The 22,382-nt window shown below is 50.2% G+C and overlaps 1 protein-coding gene across 3 annotated transcripts in view; it reads right to left on the bottom strand.

The window, feature by feature from the left end:
* Nucleotides 1-22,382, bottom strand: part of ZNF277 (zinc finger protein 277) — a 64,216-nt gene that overhangs the window by 5,484 nt on the left and 36,350 nt on the right. For all 3 annotated transcript variants that reach the window (XM_016123389.2, XM_036230500.1, XM_036230499.1), the window contains exons 5-7: nt 8,036-8,127; nt 5,322-5,432; nt 3,309-3,441 (exon numbers count right to left, since the gene is read on the bottom strand). In XM_016123389.2, the coding sequence (XP_015978875.2) occupies nt 3,309-3,441; nt 5,322-5,432; nt 8,036-8,127 (336 nt within the window). The remainder of the gene's footprint in view (nt 1-3,308; nt 3,442-5,321; nt 5,433-8,035; nt 8,128-22,382) is intronic.

Below are 22,382 nucleotides of genomic sequence, written 5' to 3'. Positions count from 1 at the left end.
AAACAATAAAAGTAGAATATATTAAGACTGTTACTTAGGGGAAAAGGAAAGGTATGTGTACCCTAAAGCGCGTTCACCATGTTTTTCTTCTGAGAGGCAGCAATATCCTTTCAAACAAACTCTTTTCCCTGAAATGTAAGTTAGGGTTCCTCGATCCCGGATGCACATAAGACTATCTGGGGATCTTTTTAAAATAAGCCACCTATATTTGGTGGCGGAGACCCTGGAACACTCTGCTGGCTGGCTGTTCCTCCTGAGGCCCCCACAGTCTGTCTCCCAGAGAGCGGCCACCGTGGTCTCCGGAAGGGCCACCTCTGTCAGTGTGACCCTTCCCACGGCTCTCACGCGCCAGGACAGAACGCCCAGTCCTCGCCACGGCGCCCTCGCCACGCCTCACGTCCCTCCACTTCTCTTCCTGCTCAGCTCGCGTGCCCGGACGGGTCCTCTGTGGCCCCCCGAACACAGCGCGCTCCCTCCCTCCCAGCCGCGCCCGCCCTCGGCACACGCTCCGCCTGACACACCGCTCCCTCACGTGCCCGCGAGGCTCAGCCCGTCTGGACTCTGCCCGAGTGCCGCCACCTCAGCCCTTTTCAGGCGACAGTGTCCAAAACGACACCTGTCCTCCAAGCCACTTGCTGTCCTCTCTATTGTTTGATTTCCCTCCAAAGCATTGAGTGCTACCTGACATCATTTTGCCTATCGGTCTGTCTTCTTATTCGCCACTAGTCTCCACTAGAATGTCCACGAGGACGCAGCCTGTGTTCATTGTCACATTTCCAGAGCCAGGCACACAGTGGGCACTAGAAAGTACTTTTTAGAACTGAATTACAACAGAACAAGTCTAAAACTTTGACGCCGATTTCGATCCCACCTCAAAGGGTTTCGTGAGCTGATCAGATGAGTTCGTTAATGCATATAAAGCACATGGTACCAGGCAATTGTTAAGGACTCGAGTCTCTACTTTGGCTCTTAGAGTTGATGGGGAAGGTCTACCCTGTGTCTGGCAAACTCGGTCACAGTTTCGGCAAAGCTTCGTGGCGTACGAGGCAGGAATGGCTCTTCTGGCCCAACCGTTTCTCTCTCGCATGAGCCACTCGCTCCTCTCTGCCCACTGTCTTCCCACCGTGACTTGCAAAAGCAGACACAGCTCTGAAGAGCGAGGTAGGGACACGAATAAAGGCTTTTCAAGCAGCTAAACTCTGGCTACAGTCAAGCCCGACATGATTGCTACAAACACAGGTGTCTTTGATATCCTTCTTTCAAAAAAAATAACCAAAATTGACTCTCAGTTATGAATATTTTCATTTCTCAAAAAAAAAAAAAATAAAGGTATTCATTTAACTAAAAACGAAGAACTAAAAATGCCACTATGATTTAGGGGAAGAAAGGAAATTGCTCATTCGTCCACTTGAGGGGAGGTGCTGGAGCAGGTGGCGGAGACGCCGATGGGCCTCAGGGGCAGTGCGTTCAGACGCTGTGGGGTACCTGTGGGGTCCCTCCCAGAGTCGTCGCCAAGTGTCTGCACCTCCTGATGGGCGCCGAGCTCGGCCTCAACACTGCCAACAGGGTGCTCATTGGCGGGATGTTTGGCGAGGAATGAAACTTCAACACCACCTGCTTTTGCTGGACTTGGGTGGCCAGGTGTCACTCGAGGGCGGGCCACCTGCAGTACCGCCCCTCTCATGGCATGGGCAAACGCTGCTTGTCAAAGATGTTTCGAGCCAAATGCAGCAAAAATATCTTTCACTGTCCAACTTCCAAACTCAATGCTTTCTATTGCAGCTTTCTCACAGCATTCAGTACTAGATGCATCTAGTTCTAGGCAAATGGCTCGTTATCTCGCACTAACCATTTGCCGCTTGACAGGAAAAGGAACTCTGTATCTGTCAGTATATTAGGGGACAAGTGACTTGCATGGCACAGTGGCCCAGACTCTCCTAGAATGTTCTGCTTTGGTACAGTTAAATATATGATTACAGGAACAAGACCCAAAGAGAACAAGAAATAAAGCACACGACTCTCTAATTAAGACACTGCGCCTGCTAATGAATCATGTCAGGAAAGCGAAGAATACAAGAAAAACAAAGTTTGGAAGGCACGTCAGGAAAGATGTTCAGCACGCCCCCGCAACCCCTGCATCAGATGGCGCGTGATCGCCGAGGGCGGGAAGCACGCGGGGGAGGCGCTTCCGCCCCGCGCCCCACGCACGCGCATATGCCCCCCGCCCCGCAAGCCCGCGGGAGGCGGGGGCGGTGTTTAAGTGTAAGTCGTTTCCTTAGAGAACTAGAACTGGACTGTGAAAAATGGGTTAAGAGCCTACTTTTGTTACAAATGGCTTTGTATTTTAAGAATAAAAAAATAAAAGAATAATAAAACCACTGCAAAATAGTTGCACTCAGGGCTTGAAACGTGAGCGTCTTAGGAACATGCAGCCAAAGCCTCCACGATGCCGGGGTGAGGGGGGTGCGGAGGGGGGGTGTGGGCCTGCTGCGCGTGACGCCATCACCGCGCATGTCCGCGATGCGGGGTCCGGACGCTGACCTGCCCGCGCCGTCGCAGGGGCTGACGCCAACGCGGCCCGCCTGTCTGTCCCCCGGCCACCTGCGAGCGCCACCACCTCGTCTGCGGTCTCTCCTTCCTGCGCCACCGGGAAGGTTGGGGCGGGGCCCGCAGTCGGGGCGCCAGCCATAACCCCCTCTTGAATTTCCGAATGCCCCCCAGCGACGGCTGCCCCCCCCTGAACGCCCTGTCGTGACCAAGAGGCCCAGCACTCCGCAGAGGCGAGCGCCTTGCCTAGTGAAATGCCTGGCTTTCTCTCACATTTCCGTTAAAGATGAGCTGGCCCTAGAGACCTGTGCGTGTGGAAGGGGGGGGCTTCTCCACGGGGACGGAGGGGAGAGACCGAAGAGATTCTCTTTCTTCCGAATTATCTGGCACAGCACCTAGCGAAGCCCGACAGATGTTTTTTGAATGGAACGCACAAGTCTCTGGCCACAGGGTGACGATAATACAAAAATAGGGGACACTCTGTGGATATACAAGTGCTTTATGTTTGTTTAATTTTTTTGGTCAAGATCACTGAATTCTAGAGACGGGATGTTTTTACTATACAAACAATTGGCAAATCAAGACAAATCAAATCGAGGTATGCTCTGTCAACGAACCATTTTAAAGCTAATCACGGCTTGAAGTGTCCCTCAGTTACATTTCAACCTTTGCAGTAAGTGCTGGTTTAACTATTAGATGGCCCTCAGACTTTTGTTTGAGGAAATGCAATCGAATTTTAAATTATGAAGAGAAAGGCTTACCAAGTAATTGATGACATAAAACCGGTCGTACTCTCTGTTCTTCGGATTGATCTTACGATGCTGCTTTTTCCTCATGTGATCTTTGAGCGTGCTTTTGTCCCGGAAGGTCTTCTCACAGTACAGGCACTGCAGGCTGAGGGCACAGACAGACGCTGACGGACGAGCCAAGGCTCCTGACCGGCGGCCGCCGCTGCGCCGGACCACGGTCGAGCCCTCGCTCCTCATTCTGGGTCACAGGGAAGCCTCACGGAGGACGTGACGTCCTCGCCAGAGCCACTCTCTCTTCATTCACTTGGCTTTGTGCGAGGCACACTGTGGTTTATTTTTAAGTTGTCTCAGTTGGCTATTTAGTTAAAACTGTGACAACGATAGCGAACATCCAAAACTTATTTCAGTGGTTTACTAATCGAATTACTTATCCTAAAAATGAAAACGTAGGCATGTTCTTCAAATGATCAAGATGGTTAACCGGCACTGGCGCCTCCACCGAGTAGGACAATTAGTCCGTGGTTTGTGTGCCCTGTGAGCAGATCTGTAGGGTCTGATTCCTAGTTCCAGCACCTCCTAGTTACTAACTCTCTGTTGCCATTCATTTTCTGAACTCTAAAGATAATCCCTACAGTTTAGAGAATTTTTATAACTTGCACATATTTACATATACATAATTTATACATGGGGAATTTACACACATGTATGAACAGAAGTTTACATATGCGTAACTTATACACACACATAACACTTGGCACATAGTAAGTCCTCAGCGAGTGGTAGTTGTTACTGTCGTTCTCGCGTGTCTTCCGCTGGAAGACTTCCACTGGCTGGGAACGCAGTACCCGAGGAGTCAGGGATCCCCAGGCTCAGAGAGGTTCCTGACAAAATGTCTTTCTCACGCTAGACTGACAGCCGGTACCCTGTCACCTCGCCCAGCGGCCACCAGACCTCTGCTTCCTGGAGTCGCACAGAGTGCGTCTCATCTTCCTTCTTCATGAAAACGACCAAACGACTGAACTCAGTTGCTTCAATTCTGAGTTATGTTTTCATCTCTGCTGAACCCCTTTCAGCTATTTTGTATGCCACAGAAATACCTGCATTCTTTTACAGTAAACAATCTATGAGTGATGAGCTGATGAGGGATATTCTGGGATTAATTTATAAATGAGGGGTCATTCAGTTAGAGGAGGGGACTTGTTTTAATGCAGTGCTGACACTGGAATTTAAATTCGGAACTTTTTATAGTTGATCTCTATCCCTCGATACTTCTTTTTCAATGTTACTGCCCCGCGTGTTGTGGGCTGAGATGCCACACTATTTTAGTATTGTGTTTAGACAAAGAAAGCTACTCTGTGAGAGAGAAAATCTTGGATCCTTTCCTGGAAAGCGGAGAGAGTTTTGAAAGCCATTTTGGTAACCTAGAGAATATCTTTCCTCATTTCCCCAAGCTAAGCTCTAGATACCCAAGGTCACCAGAATGTGACCTTGGAGAAGTGGAGTGTGAGGATACACACACGTGGATAAACTCTGAAAGGCAGGGGAATGCACAGAGCACGGCAGGTCTCACATCGAGCTGAACAGCACAGCACGATCTGACAGTATATTCACTGCACTAAACATGTGGGAAATTACAGTGAAAAGTAAAGGGATTATAAATCCGAAACTAAGATTGGGGGTTTCTGGGGAATCGCTGGCGGGGAAGGGGACAGGGGAAGAGCCCGTGAGGGCACCGATGGGCTAGCTCTCAGGCTGAACGGCGAGCGCGACCTCCACACCGCACGTAACGCGCCTTCTCTGGAACGTGCGGTGCTTGGCACACGCGGCATTTTCATTGACAACACTAAAAGACGAACGATCTACACGAGGCGAGGGCTGTCATAGAAGACGCGGAGCCCTCCAACGCGAGAACGAGAAAAGTCCATCCTTCCTTTAATTACTCTGGCCATCAAATTGATTTTTAAAAACTCACAACAGAGACTAGGATTAATAGCTTCAGGTTGTGTTTCATAAAATAGTACTTACTTATCAAGCTTTTTCTGTAATATACACAGAAATTCATTGCAGTTCACGATGTTGTCTGGCAGTCCAATGTTGAAAGCATGTTCTCTGGCCATGTGGTTCAAAAGGACGGATCTAGGAAGAAATGTTGGCTTTAGATTGCTTATAGATCACCTAGGAACCAGTCAGGTCAGCAAGAGCATTCGCGAATGATAAGCAGCACTAATGAGAAGTACACGCGAGCGCGAAGCAGTGGAACCCACACCTGGGCTAAGAAGAGCGACGTGTCACGACGTACGTGGGTCCACGCGTAACCACACCAGTTCCCTAAAGGGCTTCCGGGTTTCCACTATCCGCCAGACAGGATTACACTCTGCACGTGAAGGAGGTTTCTGTCCTTTAAACCACTAAATAAATTGTACTTTCCCTACTTTTCCAGTTCATCGTGGGGAAGAGGAAGAGACAGCTGCCCAAGAGAAATAGGACCTGGGACCACAGACCTTTAGTCACCACTGGACAGAGATCTGGAACCCATACTTAACACATCTAATCACATTCAAGGTTAGAATAACCTGGATACATAATGACCAGCCTGCTGATTAGTTTACACAAAAAAGGCTGTGTGTAAAATACAGTCAGTCTATTGGGCCTTTGTCACAACTGTAATTCATAAAATAAAGACGACAGTTTTGGGAACTCATTAGTACACATGCCATTAGTAGTGACATATTATAAGGCTTATATGATCTTAGCTGACTCCCATAGAACTGTTTTTAATGGTTTTTTCCTTTAGAAAGTGAAATAAAGCAAGCAGCTCTATGAAAATGTTTGTTGATTTTTTCACTATGTAGGATATATTTATTAATCTCATAGTTAATATGTCCATTTGTCTAACTACTTAGCTACTACTGACAAATTTGAATAAAACTAATGCTTGGTGGAAACTCTGCAGTGCCTTTGGGCCTGCAGATGGAGCTGGGCGCCTCCTGCAGGCGGCGTGGGTTAGAGAGCTCCCCCCGCCTCCCCAAGGCTGTGCTGGGGCAGGGTGCATGCCTCTCGACCTAAGGAGGTTCGCCCTGGAGTAGCCGAGCCAGCTACATCTGCCCAGACCTCCCAGGACAAAGATGCAGACCCTAGACTGTCCTCGGACGGTGTCGGAAATAACAGCTGGTTAAGCAGCATGGTGGTCAGAGGGTGGTCAGATGGCTTCAGCATCTCTTGCTTTCAAGAGTCACGCTGAACGTACTTATGGGAGACTAGTTCTGCTCTCAAACTCTCTGGAGCCTCAAGGTCCATGAGTTAGGAGATGGGAGCTAAGCCAATGAAATGTGTTTCTCCCTCTCAAGTACTTTCCCTCTGCACACTGTGGAACAAGACTTCCCCACGTGGTTCAACACTTCAGCCGCCTCAGGTGACACCAGGTGCAGTAAATGGCCAGTGGGCCGAAACACCTAAATGGAAAATATGGGGAATGAGTGTCCACGGGGCCTCTGAAAAGCCCGACATCCTCCCGGGGGCTGTGCAGGGGTGCGTGTGCGCCTGGGCGATTCCTGGGGACACCCCCATCTCTCAGCTCCGCCTGACCCCGAGGCTCTGCTCAGGCGGGGGTGAGGCTAAGGCAGAGGCACACACTGACGGTGCGCGGACGACCTGCCCCAGCCCACAGGCCACCCCTCGGCAAGGGGCAGAGGATCCATCGGTTCACGGCATTGAAGGAAACCTGTCTTATCCCTAGTCAAGCACTGAGCTTAACGGAGCAGGTAGCTCAGTGGCCATGTACAACCAAGAACACACACGTCAGAGAATAGTCCAGAAAAGTCATATAACACGTAAACTGCAACACCGAAGACCCCGGCTGGGTGGGAGAGGAGTCTGATTTCCATAATTTCCAATTATGTCATTTGAAATGTTGAGTTTTCAACAGAAAATTACAAGACGTGCGAAAACTTGGAGCCAGCCTGACCTCCAGAGGGGAAGTTCAACGATCTCATCCACCACGCGCACGCCAGGAAGCCCGTTCAAGATTCTGCACTCCCGCACTCCGTGGAGATTCCCGGCTGGCGAGCGCGTGGGTGCTGGCGGGTGGTGCGTCCCGCCCGGGGCCTGGGGGAGAGCGCGGGGCAGCTCTGCATCCAGGACCCTCGCTGGCTCTGCGGGCGTCTTGTTTGACAGCCCTGACCTGTAACTGTCAGCCTAGAGCGAGTCCAGTGAATGACTGCGCTTGTGAAGAGGCCCAGTGGGGACCCCTGCACGCAGGGCTGGTGTCCAGAGTGGGGGCCGTCTTGCTGGACTGCCTGGAGCGTCTCACGCTGACGCGGGGGGCTTAGCGTCGGAGTTGACTGACAGCGCCGCCAGTTGGGGTCAGTGGCAAAATTACCACCTCCCAGGTTTTCCCTTAGATCCTTATCAATGTTAATTTTCAAAAGCAAAACACCCCAAACTGCTAAAAGTCTAGAGCTAACAGGTTAATATACGACAGGGTGCCTGTCAGCCAATTACAAGTTTTACGACATTCCACACAAATCTATTTTCTGCATTTAAAAAATTTATTCCCCTATTCTGCTTAGAGCGACTAAAGTCCATCTTTGATGTAAGGCATGTTAAAAAAAATTACTGCTGATAACATAAAAGGGTCCTGAGCTAACCACAGAACTTAATTTACATGACCATTATAGATGTTCCGATGAGTTTTCAGATGAAAAACAGTAACATTTCAAGACATGCATAAACCGCCAAACCTGTTCCCGAGGAATTCCGCATTGCAAAACATGCAAATGCCACGAAAACTGTTATCGTTCCGTTCTTGCTGCTGCTGTTCCAGAATTTCTTTCTGTAAAGTAGCAACAGACAGGTGGTTTTATCTTTAGTAAATGCACAGCCAGCTAATGAAAAATGTCATCGTCTGGATGGGAGGAGACCGGGGCCGGAGCACAAAGGGAGCATCGGAACGCGGAAGAAACTTCGAACCTCCCCCTCCCCACCTGCACTGAAATTCCAGGTCCGAGCTGCTGAACGGCCACCGCACGGCATCTGGGCCGCTCTGCGGGGGCCGGTCCCCGGGGCCTCACCGCACGCCCCTCCGCGCCCTGCCTCCTGCCTGTACCAGTCACCTCCCAGCCCCACCCTCCTTCAAAAACTACGATGTGGTGGGGCCTGCGACTTGTTCCTTTCTGTAACTCTCAGTTTAGTTTGATCGATTTTTCACTTGAAGTATCTTTCGAATGACTTCTCTCCCCCATTCCCGGGGTCATCACCCCGAGTCGGCTTTCCAGTTGGTCACCAGGGGATAACTTCCAGTATGTCTCTACAGGGTCTCCCCGACTTCAACCTTCTCTCCATCATATCCGCCCTCACTTTTCTGCTGGAAAAACTTTCTTAAACACCGTTTACACGCATAAGTACCTTGCTGCTCTCTAATAGTTTAACTTCGCTTTGGTAACACACCGCTCTCATTAGGGCGGCTCTCCTCGACCCTCCCTTGAGGTCACTTTATGTCTCTGCTTTTTCACTCTTATGAATCTTGTCTGTTCTTTAAGATCCAACTCGATCCACTCCGATCATACAGCCATTTCTACACGTTAGTCCGATGATTAAGAGCTTAGGCTCTGAAACACCGAGCACACCCAGATTTGAAACCTGGCTCTCACCTGGACTCGATTTAACCTCTTTAATCCTCAGTTTTCTCAGTTTTAAGAGGAAAATGAAAATACCACCTCACGGCGTTGTTTGCAGGACTAAATAAGATAATCCACGTGAAGAGGCCAAACGGCGCGGGGGCCAGTCAGGGTGGGTGCTGCTGCTACCCGGCCAGTGTCGGTCTCCCGCGCTTCTTACCCATCACCCCCTCGGTGGCTGCTGCCCGCTTCGTCTTCTGGAAGGGTACGAAAACTCTTTGACGTGAAAAGAAGGTATTTATTCTGCTCTTATACCTACCTGCTACAGTACACATTCTCACAACACGGAGCTCTAAATTGGAATTTCATAAAGTTTACTGCTGATTCTACATGTATTTATAGAATAGAATAAAAATGAGCTAGTATCTAGAAGCTTAATAAATTCAATATGGCCTTTCTAACATCTAGAAATATGAACATCTAGAAATATTAATCCACTGAAGAAAAAAAAAAGAAGCTACCATGATAAAAATCAATTCGATGAACTTCTGGTTTCAGTCACGATGGAATAATGGATGTCTCGCTTTCCCTGTAAACTTTACAAACCGAACTGCTTCATGTCTTTTATCTGTTTTCAGACACTGGATAATAGCACAGGGCTGTGATCCTTAAGAGAAAAAAATAATACTCTGCCAGTTTTCTGCTGGGCATTTTTCAGATTGCAACATAGGGAAAAAATTAAATCCTAACGAAGAGCAGCTACCTCACTGGATACAGAAAAAAAGACCAGCGTTCGGGATCCCGGTGCGAGGGGCGTCTGCGGGCCGAGGCACGTGGGGCAGGAGAGTGGCAGAGGCGCTCGGGGACCCGCACTGGGGTGCTCTGAACCCCTGTGCCGATGCTGAGCTGTGCATGTACGGAGCAGGGTGCTGAGAGGCCTGACGGGGGAGTTTCCGGGGCGGATTCCAGAAGGTTCAGCGCTGGCATCTGCTGGAGTTCTGACACGGAGAACGGAAACACCTCGCTCAACACCTCGGGTGCACACAAAAGTAAAGAACACGTTCTAGTTCCCGGAGGGCAGGGCTGTGTGCCGGCAGCAAGGGGCAGACGGAAGCACAATGAAAGTCATCGAGTTGATGAATCGGACAATATTAATTATCCCCTTAAGTGATCTTCACATAAAAACTGAAATCGACAGTAAGAGCCAAACGAAAGAGGCACTGGAAAAGGCCGACTGCGCCCGCACACGCGCGCCTGGTTTCAGATCCCCACGTCGGCGACTCTGGCAGCAGCAAAGACAAAACCCCACGGCCGAAGCTCTTGCCGCAGGAGCCGCTGCCGCCCGGCGGGCGCGGCGAGCCGGGTCTGCGCCTGGCTCGTGCTCACGAGACGCGTCCGCTCCGGCTCACGTCGCCAAGCGCGTGATGACATGACACAACTCTGGCGAGGGAAAAACCGAACTCGGTGTTATCCTGGCTCTGGCTCAGCACAAACCACACAGGCGTGAGCCCGAAGCAGCGCGGCACGAAGCCGTCCGAGGTCTGCTTTAGCTGGGGTCGTTTTATCTGGACTCCGACTTGCACGACCGAGTGCAGACACCTGCAGCTGCATGGAAACCGGTTCTTCGCGGGGAGGGGACGGGGACTGACCGACACTCGGGGCAACCGGAGGCAGCAGGGGCCGCCAGGGCAGCGAAGCCAGAGGCTGCCTGCACGGGAAGCGGCTCAGCCCCGGCCGGCCCTCCGTCCTGTCGTTCGGGAGCCTCTCGCGGGGGGCCACGTGAGCCGGTGGGGTCCCAGCTGCCGTGTCCGTGCCGCCCAGCACCACGGGACGTGACGCGGGCTCTGGAGCACCCTGAGTCGTCTCTGGTCTCGCAGGCTCCGTACAGCTCCACCCTTTAATTTTACCCAAGCCCATCCGTCCTGCCCAGATCTGCCTTGTGTCCGTCGCACATGCTTCTGAAACTGCCCCAGGCCCCGCGCCCGGAGCCCGTTGCTGCGCCTGCTGCTCGATCCCAGGGCGACGTGTCCTCTCCTGCGGCGTCGCTGACGCGAGACGCGCTCCGCATCCGGGGAGAGCGGACACGCGGCCAGGCCGTCTCGCGCTCGCCGGCTTCTCCGCCTTCTCGCCGCACCCGACCGTCGGCTGCAGCAAGGTGGACGCTGCCCACGCCCTCCGGGCTCGTCCCAACGTCGCCCCGTTAACGTGTCCTACGTCCTAACGACATCTGTCCTTTCCCACCACGACTGCTCACTGCTGGCTTTTCAGAATTTGAGAACTAAAAGGGACCTCGCGAAACTGTTTACTAATCCCCTATGAAGAGATCTTAGGATGACTTGTTTAAAGCTACACAGCCTCTTGGTGCCAAAGACGGTCCTGTTGCCAGGATACCATATTTGCTTTTATCCTCTCAGAAGGTACCCGCCGGAGTATCTGTAGACAGTATATAACGAAGACCTTTCTGTTGAGTGAACAAACAAGTTCAGAGCCCAGCGGATAGAGACGGGAGAGGTAGGGCAACTTAAACACCTTCCTTTCAAGTTGTGCACACGGAGTTTCATTTAGATGAGTCTGGTATTGATTAGCTTCTCAGTATCAGGCGTTAGGACACACCGAAATAACGAGGTGAATCCTAGATACGATTACGGCCATGGCCACTGAGTTAGAGAAAGAGGTGTTCTGGATAAGCAGATTTTCTAGACCAGAGACATTTTAACTTGGTGTTGAAAGGGCTAGCAGTTTTCCACAGACGCTTCCAAGACGCGGCTCGTGTTTCCTCTGCCGTCCACTCGGGACGCAGGCGCCTGGCCCGCGTGAGGCAGGGCCCTCGTGTGAACGGGCTCCCACGCGGACCAGGACTGAGCCTGCATCTCGCTGCGTGTCTTCCGGGTTCTTTCTCCCCTCTCGTGTTTAAAAATAATAAATAAAATGGCAAACTGCTTTCCAACTTATCCACCTGACAAAGTCTACTCATTACTTTTTCTTTTATTCCTTTCATTCTTTTTTTGTTTGTCTTTTTGTAACCATTATTTTTAATAAACGGTCTACTAATTATTTTTTATAAGTGTGCTTATAAAACAAATAGGAAAAAGTCCTTATTTCTTAAAAGTGAAGCACCAAATATATTATATACATTTTGATGAAATTTTACTTCAAAGAAATCATGTGGAAATAAAAAATAAATTATTTTAATTCTATGACTATTCTCTTACAGCTTACATTATCCAACTGTAATCAATTACATAAATCAAGAACAAAGTCCTCATCAATTTGTTGAAATTGAGTTTAGATGAACGAAGCATTCACAGTTACGTCACGATGTGCTAAATGAATCAGTAAACCTGGAAGCCAGTCACGTCAGGTAGCTAGTTTTCCTTAACTCTGGCATTGTCTTGTCTACCATCAATTTTTATTATGAAAAATCCCACAGAGGAGCATAAACAATAATACAATGAACATTTCTACACCCGATATCTACTTTTAATAATTACTGACGATTTGTCAGTTTCTCTCTCTCCCCCACTCCTTGTTCTCTCCCTCTCTCTACACACACACACACACACACACACACACACGCACGCTCACACACTCAACACACACACATATATCTATGCACTAGGCATTTTCTCCTTCTGCTTAACCATTTGAAAATAAGTTGGGACGTGTCACGGTGCTTCGTTCCCAAACACTTCAGCACGTCTCCCTTAGACAAAGGACACCCCTACCTAGAATCCCAATACCATTATCATCACGCCTAAGAAAATCAATACTTCCAAAATAGCATGCAACATTCGGGCAATATTTAAATTTTTTAACTGTCCCAAGAATGTCTTTTAATGTTCGCCTCCTCCCCAACTCCCACCGAGACCACCCTAGGTTCACACGTCTCGTTTGGTTGTTAGGCGACCTGGCTCTAAATCGTAAACCACAGAACAACTCACCGGCCGGGGACCTTGGCTCTGGTGCGTGGACAAGGGGATTTTTCCCAACCCGACAGCGGTTTTCCAGGCACACGGATCGCTGCTAGGGAAACCTTACTGTTACTCTTTTCGCGTAACCAGTCCCACGTGTCCTCCTCCGGACAGTGAGCGTGCAGAGACGGAACTGCCCTAGCACCCGTGCGTCCGCCGTGCCCACAGGCCGGTGCACGCAGTGACCGCGCAGGGCCGGTGCTTTCTATGGCCTCCGCTCCCCTGAACAGGCCTCTCGGCAGGGGGCAGCCACGTCCCCACTGTGCCCCAACGCCCTGACTCCCATCGCTGTCAGCGTGCGTGATGGAGAGAACACGACCTGAAAGACGCCGTGCGTCCTCCGCCCGCAGACACGCACGGGCCGCACCCGCAGGCCAGGCGTGAGCGAGGGCGAGCCGAAGGCAGCCGCGCAGGCCGCTTCTCCTTTCCTTTTCCTCCTTTCTCTCCTTCCCCCTTCCCTCTTTCCCTGTCTTTCCTTTCTTCCTTTGTAAAGCTTGGTAGCTGATAGGATGAGCTCAGCATATGCTTCAAAGGCACTTATGAACCAAAAAGTATTGGGAGACAACACATATAAAGCATTACAAAGAAGTGCAAATCGAAGACTACCGGCTTGGGGGTTTATTTTTCTAAAAAGAGTCTCGTGCTGGGCGGGTGTATTAGATTTTATTCACGGATTTACAGAATAGAAGGATGAAGAGAATGTCGCAGATGTTGTATGTTTGAACTTCTCAAAGCAGCTGATGAAATCAGATAAAATTTTCATTGCAAAACAGGCCTGGATCAAAAGCACAGTTGTGAGGATACAAGACCAGCGCATGTATAAGGCAGAGAGTCATCGTAACAAGCTGGATGTTTGTCTAATGGGTTTAAAATGTCAAGTACGGCAGTAAAGGGGTCAGCGCGCAGTCTCCCACCTCTGTTCGTAAGCTGAAAGCAGGGGAAGCATTAACGAGACGGGAGACCGAGCAGATGGCACTCGGCAGTCACAGGGGACTGGCGTACAAGCAGAAGATGAAAACGGTAGTCAGGCTGAAAGTTACGAAAATCAGCCAATTCACGAAAAAGCAATTTAGAATATATAAATTAGGTAAGAATTTGTGCACAGGAAAGCTAAAACTGATGTTTGGAACGAGTCCGAGGGAGACGGCTTGCACGGACACAGGGAAGTACAATGAAGGCCGAAGTCACGCATTACAGGTGTCAAGACATTTTATAGGCACTGACGCATCAGATGCACAGCAGAGTTCGCTGGCCGAGCGGTGCCTCCTGCCCCGCCCTGCCCGAACCCTCAGGCTGGGCGCCCCCTGCACCTCCCAGCAGGGGACAGGACGGACCTCCTGGAAGGTGGAGCGGCCCGAAGCCTCTGCAGGAAGACGGAAGCATCTCAGGTCTCCACAAACACGAACTGCCTCTCAGGTGTCGGGATTATTTAATTCACACCCCTATCTTGTTCTAATAAGTGTTTCTGTTTGGCTCATTCTGATTTGTACTCATTTCTGTAAAAAACTAATCATAAGTACAGTACTCTCCCGAGTTCTGTGAATTTTTATAGCAAAGTAATGAATCTGAGGGGAGCAGTGGGAACCCCTGGACCTGTGGCCAGCTGGTCAGAAGTGGGGTGGCCTTGGGATCTGTCAGCAGTGAGAACAGTCCTGCGCAGGGCTGTGTCTCATGAAGTCCGGCCTAACTGGGGGACTAGAAGTCACTGATGCTAAATATACTTAAATGTACTACTACATGATGCAACAGACGCATCCTCAGGACAGACAGACCAAACGACGCGGACCTCCTCACACTGATGCTCAAAGCGAGCTGGCTCATGCCGCAGCACACCCCGAAACTCAGAGAAATCAGTGCGGGTGGCGAGGGGGCGGGGGTAAGGGTCATCATGATACCTGCTTCCTCCTGATTGGGGTTTGGGGCTTTCGGACAACCTAGGAAAATTATTAACGTCCTCAAATAATAATTCCCAACACATTTTCAAAATAAATATCGGTTGGTAATAATCCTGACCTTGTCCTGCCAGTCATGTACCTGAAATGCTGCTTTTCTCGGCTGTCACTTGGATGTAGAGCCACGGGCCTTAGAAGGCAATCAGGGGACATTTGGGGTGACATAGTCTTATAAAAACTGCACAGTCCTGCACGTACGTTTTAGTTTGCGTGGAAAGCCATTTAATGTTTTGTAAAAAATGACTCAAGAGAATAGTTACACACTAGACACAAGAGTCTCCTGTAAAGAGCACTTGAATCCCCACCCCACCCTCCCAACACCATCTACTGGCCTCCGAAGTTGTACCATGGTCATGATTTTTAACATGGATTAAATTTTAAGTAAGGTGTCACCAGATGCCTAACCCCGGTTGTGCAGGTGGCTGGTGGGTTGTGTGAGAATTATCCAAAGAACATCTAGAGATGAGTGACATGATTTGCTGGCATATCTTCAAACTTCAGGCAAAATGTAGACCAAGGTAACTAAGTATAGCAATTTACGGATACAATTATCCCTGATAGCCAAGATTATCCCTGATCTTAAGAGCCAAGATTAGATACCAAACAACAGGTTTTAGAATTTATTTATGACAGATAGTAGGGTCATTTGCTCCTCCAAGCTATGCCTTCTTCGGCAGACAAATATGTATGTGTGTGTCTTTTAAAACTCTATGAAAGGAAGAAAAGTATCCAGGCAAATAATATGAAGTGGACGGAGTTGTTCCACTCTGGGATGAAGAAAGAGACTTGCATTTTGTTGTTAAAGGAGTTAAATATTAAAGAAACGCATTCAGTATTTAAGACATTTAAAACTGTGGAGACGAAGATTTGTCTCTGGGAGGTGGGGTGGGCCAGCCCCAGCCGGGGGCGTGACAGCAGGGAGGGACAGACGGAGGGGGCCCGCAGCCGCCCCCGGCGCCTCTGCCGCCCTAGTGAGTCAGGGGCTGGGAAGGTCCGCGGCGCATGTCCCTGTGGCTTAATGCTGGGGCTGTGACGGGTCCTCTCAAGAAGGGGGACAAAAGCGCGCGCGCCCAGGAACCGAGAAGAAAGACCCCGAAGAGCCGCCCGTGGAGCAATTCACAACCTACGACTTCCTTAAGTTTTCCCTCATCAGTCGAAGTTCATGGTGAAAATGAGAGAGCAGATGAGCAACAACATGGAGGCTTAAAATATAAAAATTAAAATTTTAATGAGTCAGACGCATAAAAAGGTCTGTCCTGTTGATGCGAGTGGGACACAGAGTACCGGCTCTCTCCTGAAGTGCCTGGTTCACTCTGCCCGTGCCCAGACTGCACGTCAAATGGCAGAGCCCCCAGTTCATCGGGACGACGCCGAGCGGCTCCTCTCGGAGGCTGCGGCTGGCCGCGGCCCGCAGCACAAGCCAGAAGGCCCTGGCCGGCCGGCCTCTGGGAAGCTGCCGTCGGGGCCGGAGGACGCACGCCGGCCGTCACTGGTGTCAAAACACAGACCGGAGAAGCCCGTTTGCTGTGCGGCCTTGGCCCGAGGGTGGCTGAAGTGAAAGGAACATACGGAAGGTTGTTTGTTGGTGAAAACGGGTGACTGGGACACTCTCAACTAGTGCCATTTAGTCAGCAAAAATTTCCCAAAGGTTAAAGAAAGCTTTGGTATTACATGGGCACTGCAATGACTTCTTTTGGTCATAATCTCAAGTTCAGAGTAGGTTTAAGTCTTTCCTACCCACAGAGAAGAGTTCGCAGTAAATTAAGCAGCCAGCATCAGTTGTGAGTGTCTACACTAGCTGAGAGCTGACGTTAAGCCTCCACAGAATGTCATGTTTCCTAAACTGCTTCGGTCAACCACCTGAGTTCCCCTGTCTACGTTCCAAAAGCATTTCCGAGGCACCTGTTTGCCTACGGTGCCATCACAGAGGCTCACCTCGGGCTCACGCCACCTCACCTTCTCCCAAACCGCCCCCTCCCTTCAGAAAGGCCGTGGCATTTTGGGGCAGAGCGTCCAGGCAGAGCAGACAGCGAGCGCCAAGGGCAGGAGCAGGGCGGCTGGAAGGAGCGTGGCGTGCCGGGCGCGCAGACCGCGGCCAGTGTGGCCGCACAGGGGGTGGGCAGAGCGGACGGGGCAGCGGCCGAGAAGCCGGCGACAGACACTCTGAGATCCTGGCAAGAAGTCCGGATTCTCATTCTACATAAAGTTCAAAGTACGGGAGAATTTTAATTACTCGAGTTACATAAACTGATTGAGTGAACATTACATAAATTATTGAAATGGTCTTCAAATTGTTTCAGATGCAGAAGGGATAAAAATGGAACGCCGTGGCCTCGGGTTCCGTTACTCCTCTCATCTCCTGACAGCAGGGCTGGTATTCTCATGTGAGTCTCACTCAGAGCTGTGGCGAAGGCTCTTACTGCGTCTGCTACGCCCTGTATCCTGTCTGATGAAGTACCCAGGATGAGGAAGTTAAAGTGGAAAAAGCTCAGTGAATTTCCACTAATTTAAAGGTTAGGGGACAAGTCTGATTAACAAAGTAAGACGGAAACATGAATAAATTTCGTGGACAGATACTGATGTAGTTTCAACTACTTTTAAAACAGACTCTGCCTGAAACTTACATATTTGGGAAGCCCTCTCTCTGACTACGATCAAGTAAAAAGGCACTTTTCCTCCCAAAGAATTCCCTTCTAAATGTCAAAATATTCTAGGGAGCCCTGCGGAAGACTAACCTGTTTGCGAGGCTCTGATGACTCGAACATTTGAGTTCATGTTAGCAATATAGCCATATGATGTACTTAAACAAAAACATGCCTCTGCATGTGGAGGCAGGAGTAACTATCAAAACGAGGATTGTCAATGCCACGCTACAGTTTCTAAAAATAAATCAACAAAATCCATTGTTCTCATCACTTAATGAGAGATGAAGGAAAGATAACCTGGACAATATCAAGGATCTTGATAAATAAATGAGAAAAGACAAGTCGATGACTAGAGAAAGAGAGTAAAACAAACCCCAGAGAGAGGGTTCTTAGCAGGATGACACACTCCCCCGAACGCATGAGATTCGATCTGACTAACATCTCACCTTCTTAACAGACAGCGCTCCCTCCCACCCCTTCTGAAACTGGGATGATAAAGACAGCCGCCGTCTGTGTGTTACGGTGGATGGAGAGGCAGCATTTTCTTTCCACGTGGAGTCTCACTGAGGCAGCTTATGAAGAGAAAGGAAGAGACAGGAGAGAGAGGACATCTAAAAAAATTAACCAGCAGAGGAAAAAATCACATAAGTACAACCATTTGTATGGAATAGATCAACATAATGCAAAAAAAAAAAAAAGGTAGAAGTACAGAACAAAAAAATACACAGGCATTAAACATGAAAGAAGTAGAAAAGCCTAATTTCTATCTGGATTAAAGATATGAGGGAGATCGAGCCTATGCAAGGGGAGGGGGCCTTTTAAAAACTGAAAGGTGGCTACGGGAGATGGCAAAACACTCATCTTCCACATGAAAGGAGAGGGCTATCCGCATGGATCAGCAGAGTGCCAGCTGCCTGAGGAAGTGCCTTCCTGGGTAAACTCAAGGTCAGGTACAGCCCCGTTTCCCTAAGGGCAGAGGAGACTCTGAAAACACACTATCTTCCAAGTTTTAAAAGAAAATATAAGCCGCTTAGGCCGAAAGGAATAAGAAATTCCTATCTACCACTGACCAAAAATATTAAAAAATTAGATTTTCTTTAAAAAATTCCTAGCAATGGAAACAAAACAACATTATTTATTCACATATGTATCTGTGTCTGGTCCATCCATTTTTATTCATTCTAACAAATGTCAATTTAGGAAATGTCACATTTGCTTACAGAAGAAGGACAAAATCTGATAACGGATCCTGGTACAATTGCAAAGAGAACGGTGCTCGGGTTGAAAAATGGTTTGAGTCCCTTCCTTTTCTGACAGTATATAACATGGCCTTGAGCATATTCCCTATTCCCTTGTTTTTCTATCTAAATAGAAATAATAATACTGCATTACTGATCTCTAGAGCCAATGTACATAAAACATGCCATGTAAAATTTAAATTCTGTTGAAGGAGATCGACGTGGTAAATTTTAGGATCCAGTTTAGTATTGGTTCAGGCTGGGTTTACGTTTGTCTCCTAAATGAAAACATTAGTTAACCTAAAGGTTGAAATTACATGGTAGTCGTTCTGGCCAACGTATCTCAGGCGCACTGTTAACAACGCCACATTCAATGAGAGACACCATCTTCTATTTGGGAAAGTCGGTCGAGACGCTATTAGAGAACTCTGCGCCACACACAGCCCGAGAGAGGCGAGGGGTCATGCAGAAAAGGCGTGAATGCGAACTGGTTTCTTATTTTGAAGTCACTGATAAAATAACCTGACTCTTTACTAAAAGTCCCTGAAATCTGTAAAGACAGTGGCACGAGGACAGAAAACCTCACTGGGAGATGCTCGATCTCATTTCGTTCTTGTTTTACTGTCGGAGGCGGTGGGATGTAAGCAGTAGCGTTAATAACAAAGAAACACTTTTTCTCCAGAGGATCAAACTGCTATGTAGGTTAAAATTTTTCATAAAATGTAGTTATCACTAATGACCTCTCAAGCTGACATTTATAACAGTGATGAAAAAAAATCCCATGTAGCTAAATGGATGTTTCTTTCATCCCAATTTAATTAAAAGTTCCATCTTGCTGCTGAGAGCTTATGAAGGCCACATGTCTTCTGAAGGCAAAGGGAAAAGCTAGCGCTTTTTAATGCTTACGTGAAAAGTACAGCCCAGTGAGGGAAGACATCTCCTCGGCCATTTTGCCTTTCTTAAATGAGCGAGAGCCGACTGTAAGACTTGATAGAAACACGGAGCCAACACGTCAGGATTAGATTTAAGTTAATACCTATGAACATGTCTCAGAAAAGGTAAAAAAGTAGACGTGAAAGTCCCAACCCTTAAGAGGCATCTAATCCAGGAAGAAGACAGAGTTCGAAACGACGAGCTGTCACTGAAAAGCCAAACAAACGCGAGCTTAGAAGAGGGTTATCAATCCTGACAGGGGACTTGGTGGAGAAGGACACCTGAGCAGCGTCGGGAGGGGGTGTCGCTTACACAGAGGGAGCGGGGTCCCGACAGCGCGCGGCCCCTCCAGGGCGCGGCCCGCGCCAGGGCAACAGCGTCTACGACACTGGCCAACGGGACTGGACACTGGGGAACTGAAAGGAAGGGCGGGGGAGGGCCCCGAGGATGCGGTCTGCGCCCAGAAAAGCTTAAGCACATGCAGAGGACGAGACGACTGCAGGTCGAGAAGAAGGGACCGCCCTGGTCCGCTGCACGTTCCAATGGAGGGACAAGGCAAGAGGCACAGGTGTGGCTGTGGGGCTCAGAAGGGGAACCGACAGGACTTGGCCCGTGACTCGGGTGTGGGAATGAGGAAAAGCAATGAGTTCCAGACGACCGCAGCAACTCCCACACTGCGTGGTGGGAGGATGGCGGCACCATTATGCGGCAAAGGAGACAGACTGCAAGCTGTGGCCGGAGAAAACTAAGGTTGGTTTGAGGCGCCTTAAGCTTAAGGTGTTGATTGAAAATCCACGTGGAAACGTTCAACCTGAAACAGAGCTGGAGGTCAGAGGTGAGCCGGAGAAAAGCTGCAGACGCTCAGCTGACAGATGGTCACCCTGACGACCTCCCCTGCGCCAGCGCCGAAGCTCGAGCCGGCGGCATAGCGGCGGCAGTGATGAGAGTGAGGACCGCGGGCGGGGGACAAGACCCCGAGAGACATGTGAACACTCCTTTCAGCGAGAAGAGGGAGGGCAAAGGTGGAACGATGAGACCACGGGGACATTTCTAAAGGAAGAAGGAATAAAAGCTACCAAAACCCGCACGAATCTTTCCTCCTGCTGTGGTTCCCTTCAGAGCAGATGAAAAAAATTCAAAGAAGTGTCACGTAGGATGAATCAGGCGTTTCAAAAAGAAAACTGGAACGCACACAAATCTCACAGATGTCAAGGAATCAACGCGATCTAGAAGAACACTGGAAAAAGAAACACGGTTCCACCTTGAACTTGGCATGGTGACCTTTGGCGGATCACTGGACTCCATATGCCTCCGGCCAGTCACACAGAAATTGGGATTGCTTTTAAAAAGGGGGTTTTTAACATCTCCCAGTGAGGTTTCCGTCCTCGTGCCACTTTCTCTATAGTGACCTTCAGTAGAGAGTCAGGTTGCTTTATCAGTGACCAAGGAGTGCGGCCAGTGCTGTTGCAGGCTATGGGAGCGTAACAGCGCTCCTACCCTCGGAGGAGCTACAGAGTCATTCTGAACTGCGAGCAAACCACACAAAGGTTTAGTTGAACTAAATGCTTAGAGTTCACGTGAGAGAATAAACAGCGAAGAATGATATGTAAGCAGTCACCGGCAGGGCGGGAGCCTGAGTGCCACGCGGGCTCTGGATGGAGGGCCCTCCGTCATGGAGCCGAGCCGAGGTCCTCCTGATACTGAGCCGAGGCCACGGGAACCCAGACGGGGTTGTGTGCCCGTCACCGGAGCTGGCGAGGGTGAGAAGCTGCAGAGCCTTCGCAACCTCTGGGCTCACGCCACGGACGCCTCTGGACCTGATGCCACCTGCCAATCTGGGTCTCGCAAGAACAAAGACGTCGCCAGCTTCCCTGCCACCGAGCCGATCACGTCTGTCCGGACATCCGCCTGTGTTCCCCGCCTCACAGGGGCTCCCGCCTGGTCTTCTGAAGCATCGCGGGGGGCAAACGTCTCTCTGGGAAGTGCCTTCGCTTTTTCTTCAGGGTTTCGGGCACGGCAGGAGCCTCCTCCGTCTCTTCTGCACCCGCTGTGGTCCCAGCAGGAACAGGGCCCGACTCCTCTCTCCATGCCACCGCCTCCCCGGCAGCGGCGGCCACGCGCTGGGCCCACAGCTGCGGGTGGTCTGCTCTCTGCCCGGGCTCGTCCGGTGTCGGTGGAGCTCTACCCAGCTGTTGTGTCATCTTCAGGTCCCTCCCGTCGGTGGGACTTCATCACCGCACGGTCGATGGCCCTGGCACCGAGGGACCGCCAGCTGAGCTCCCCCTCGCCTCCTCGAACCCGCCCCCGCCCCCTCCGACATCCTCCTACTTCAGCCAGATTAGACTCACTCACTTTCCTCTGCGCACACAGAACATCCTGTTAAACAAAGCCTTCCACGGCTGACGGCTCTTCGGAGAGAAAGGGTTTCCGGGGCCAGGTCGTGGGCCACAGGCCCGCAGGTGGCGGGCTCTGGCATCCGCCACGCCTGGGAAGAACGACGTGGGCTGTTCTGAGTGGCTTAACACTGGCCGCGCGGCAGGGGAGGGACGAGGTGGAGCGGGGCCGGGTCTAGGACAGGAGCAGCGTCCGCAGGCAGAGAGCCCCTGCTCTGGCCGTCACGGGCGACGGCCCTGAAGGTCCCGAGTCCAGGCTCCAGCAGGCGTCCGGGAAGGCGAGCGTCTCCTGTTGGCTGGCCATGGCTATTAACTGGTTAACTGTCCCCGTCTCTTTCT

The sequence above is a fragment of the Rousettus aegyptiacus genome, unplaced genomic scaffold, assembly GCF_014176215.1.
Source record: "Rousettus aegyptiacus isolate mRouAeg1 unplaced genomic scaffold, mRouAeg1.p scaffold_m13_p_13, whole genome shotgun sequence".
NCBI classification, from domain to species: domain Eukaryota; kingdom Metazoa; phylum Chordata; class Mammalia; order Chiroptera; family Pteropodidae; genus Rousettus; species Rousettus aegyptiacus.
The sequence above is the reverse complement of the archived record's forward strand: the minus strand, read 5'-3'. Positions and strand labels throughout refer to the sequence as shown.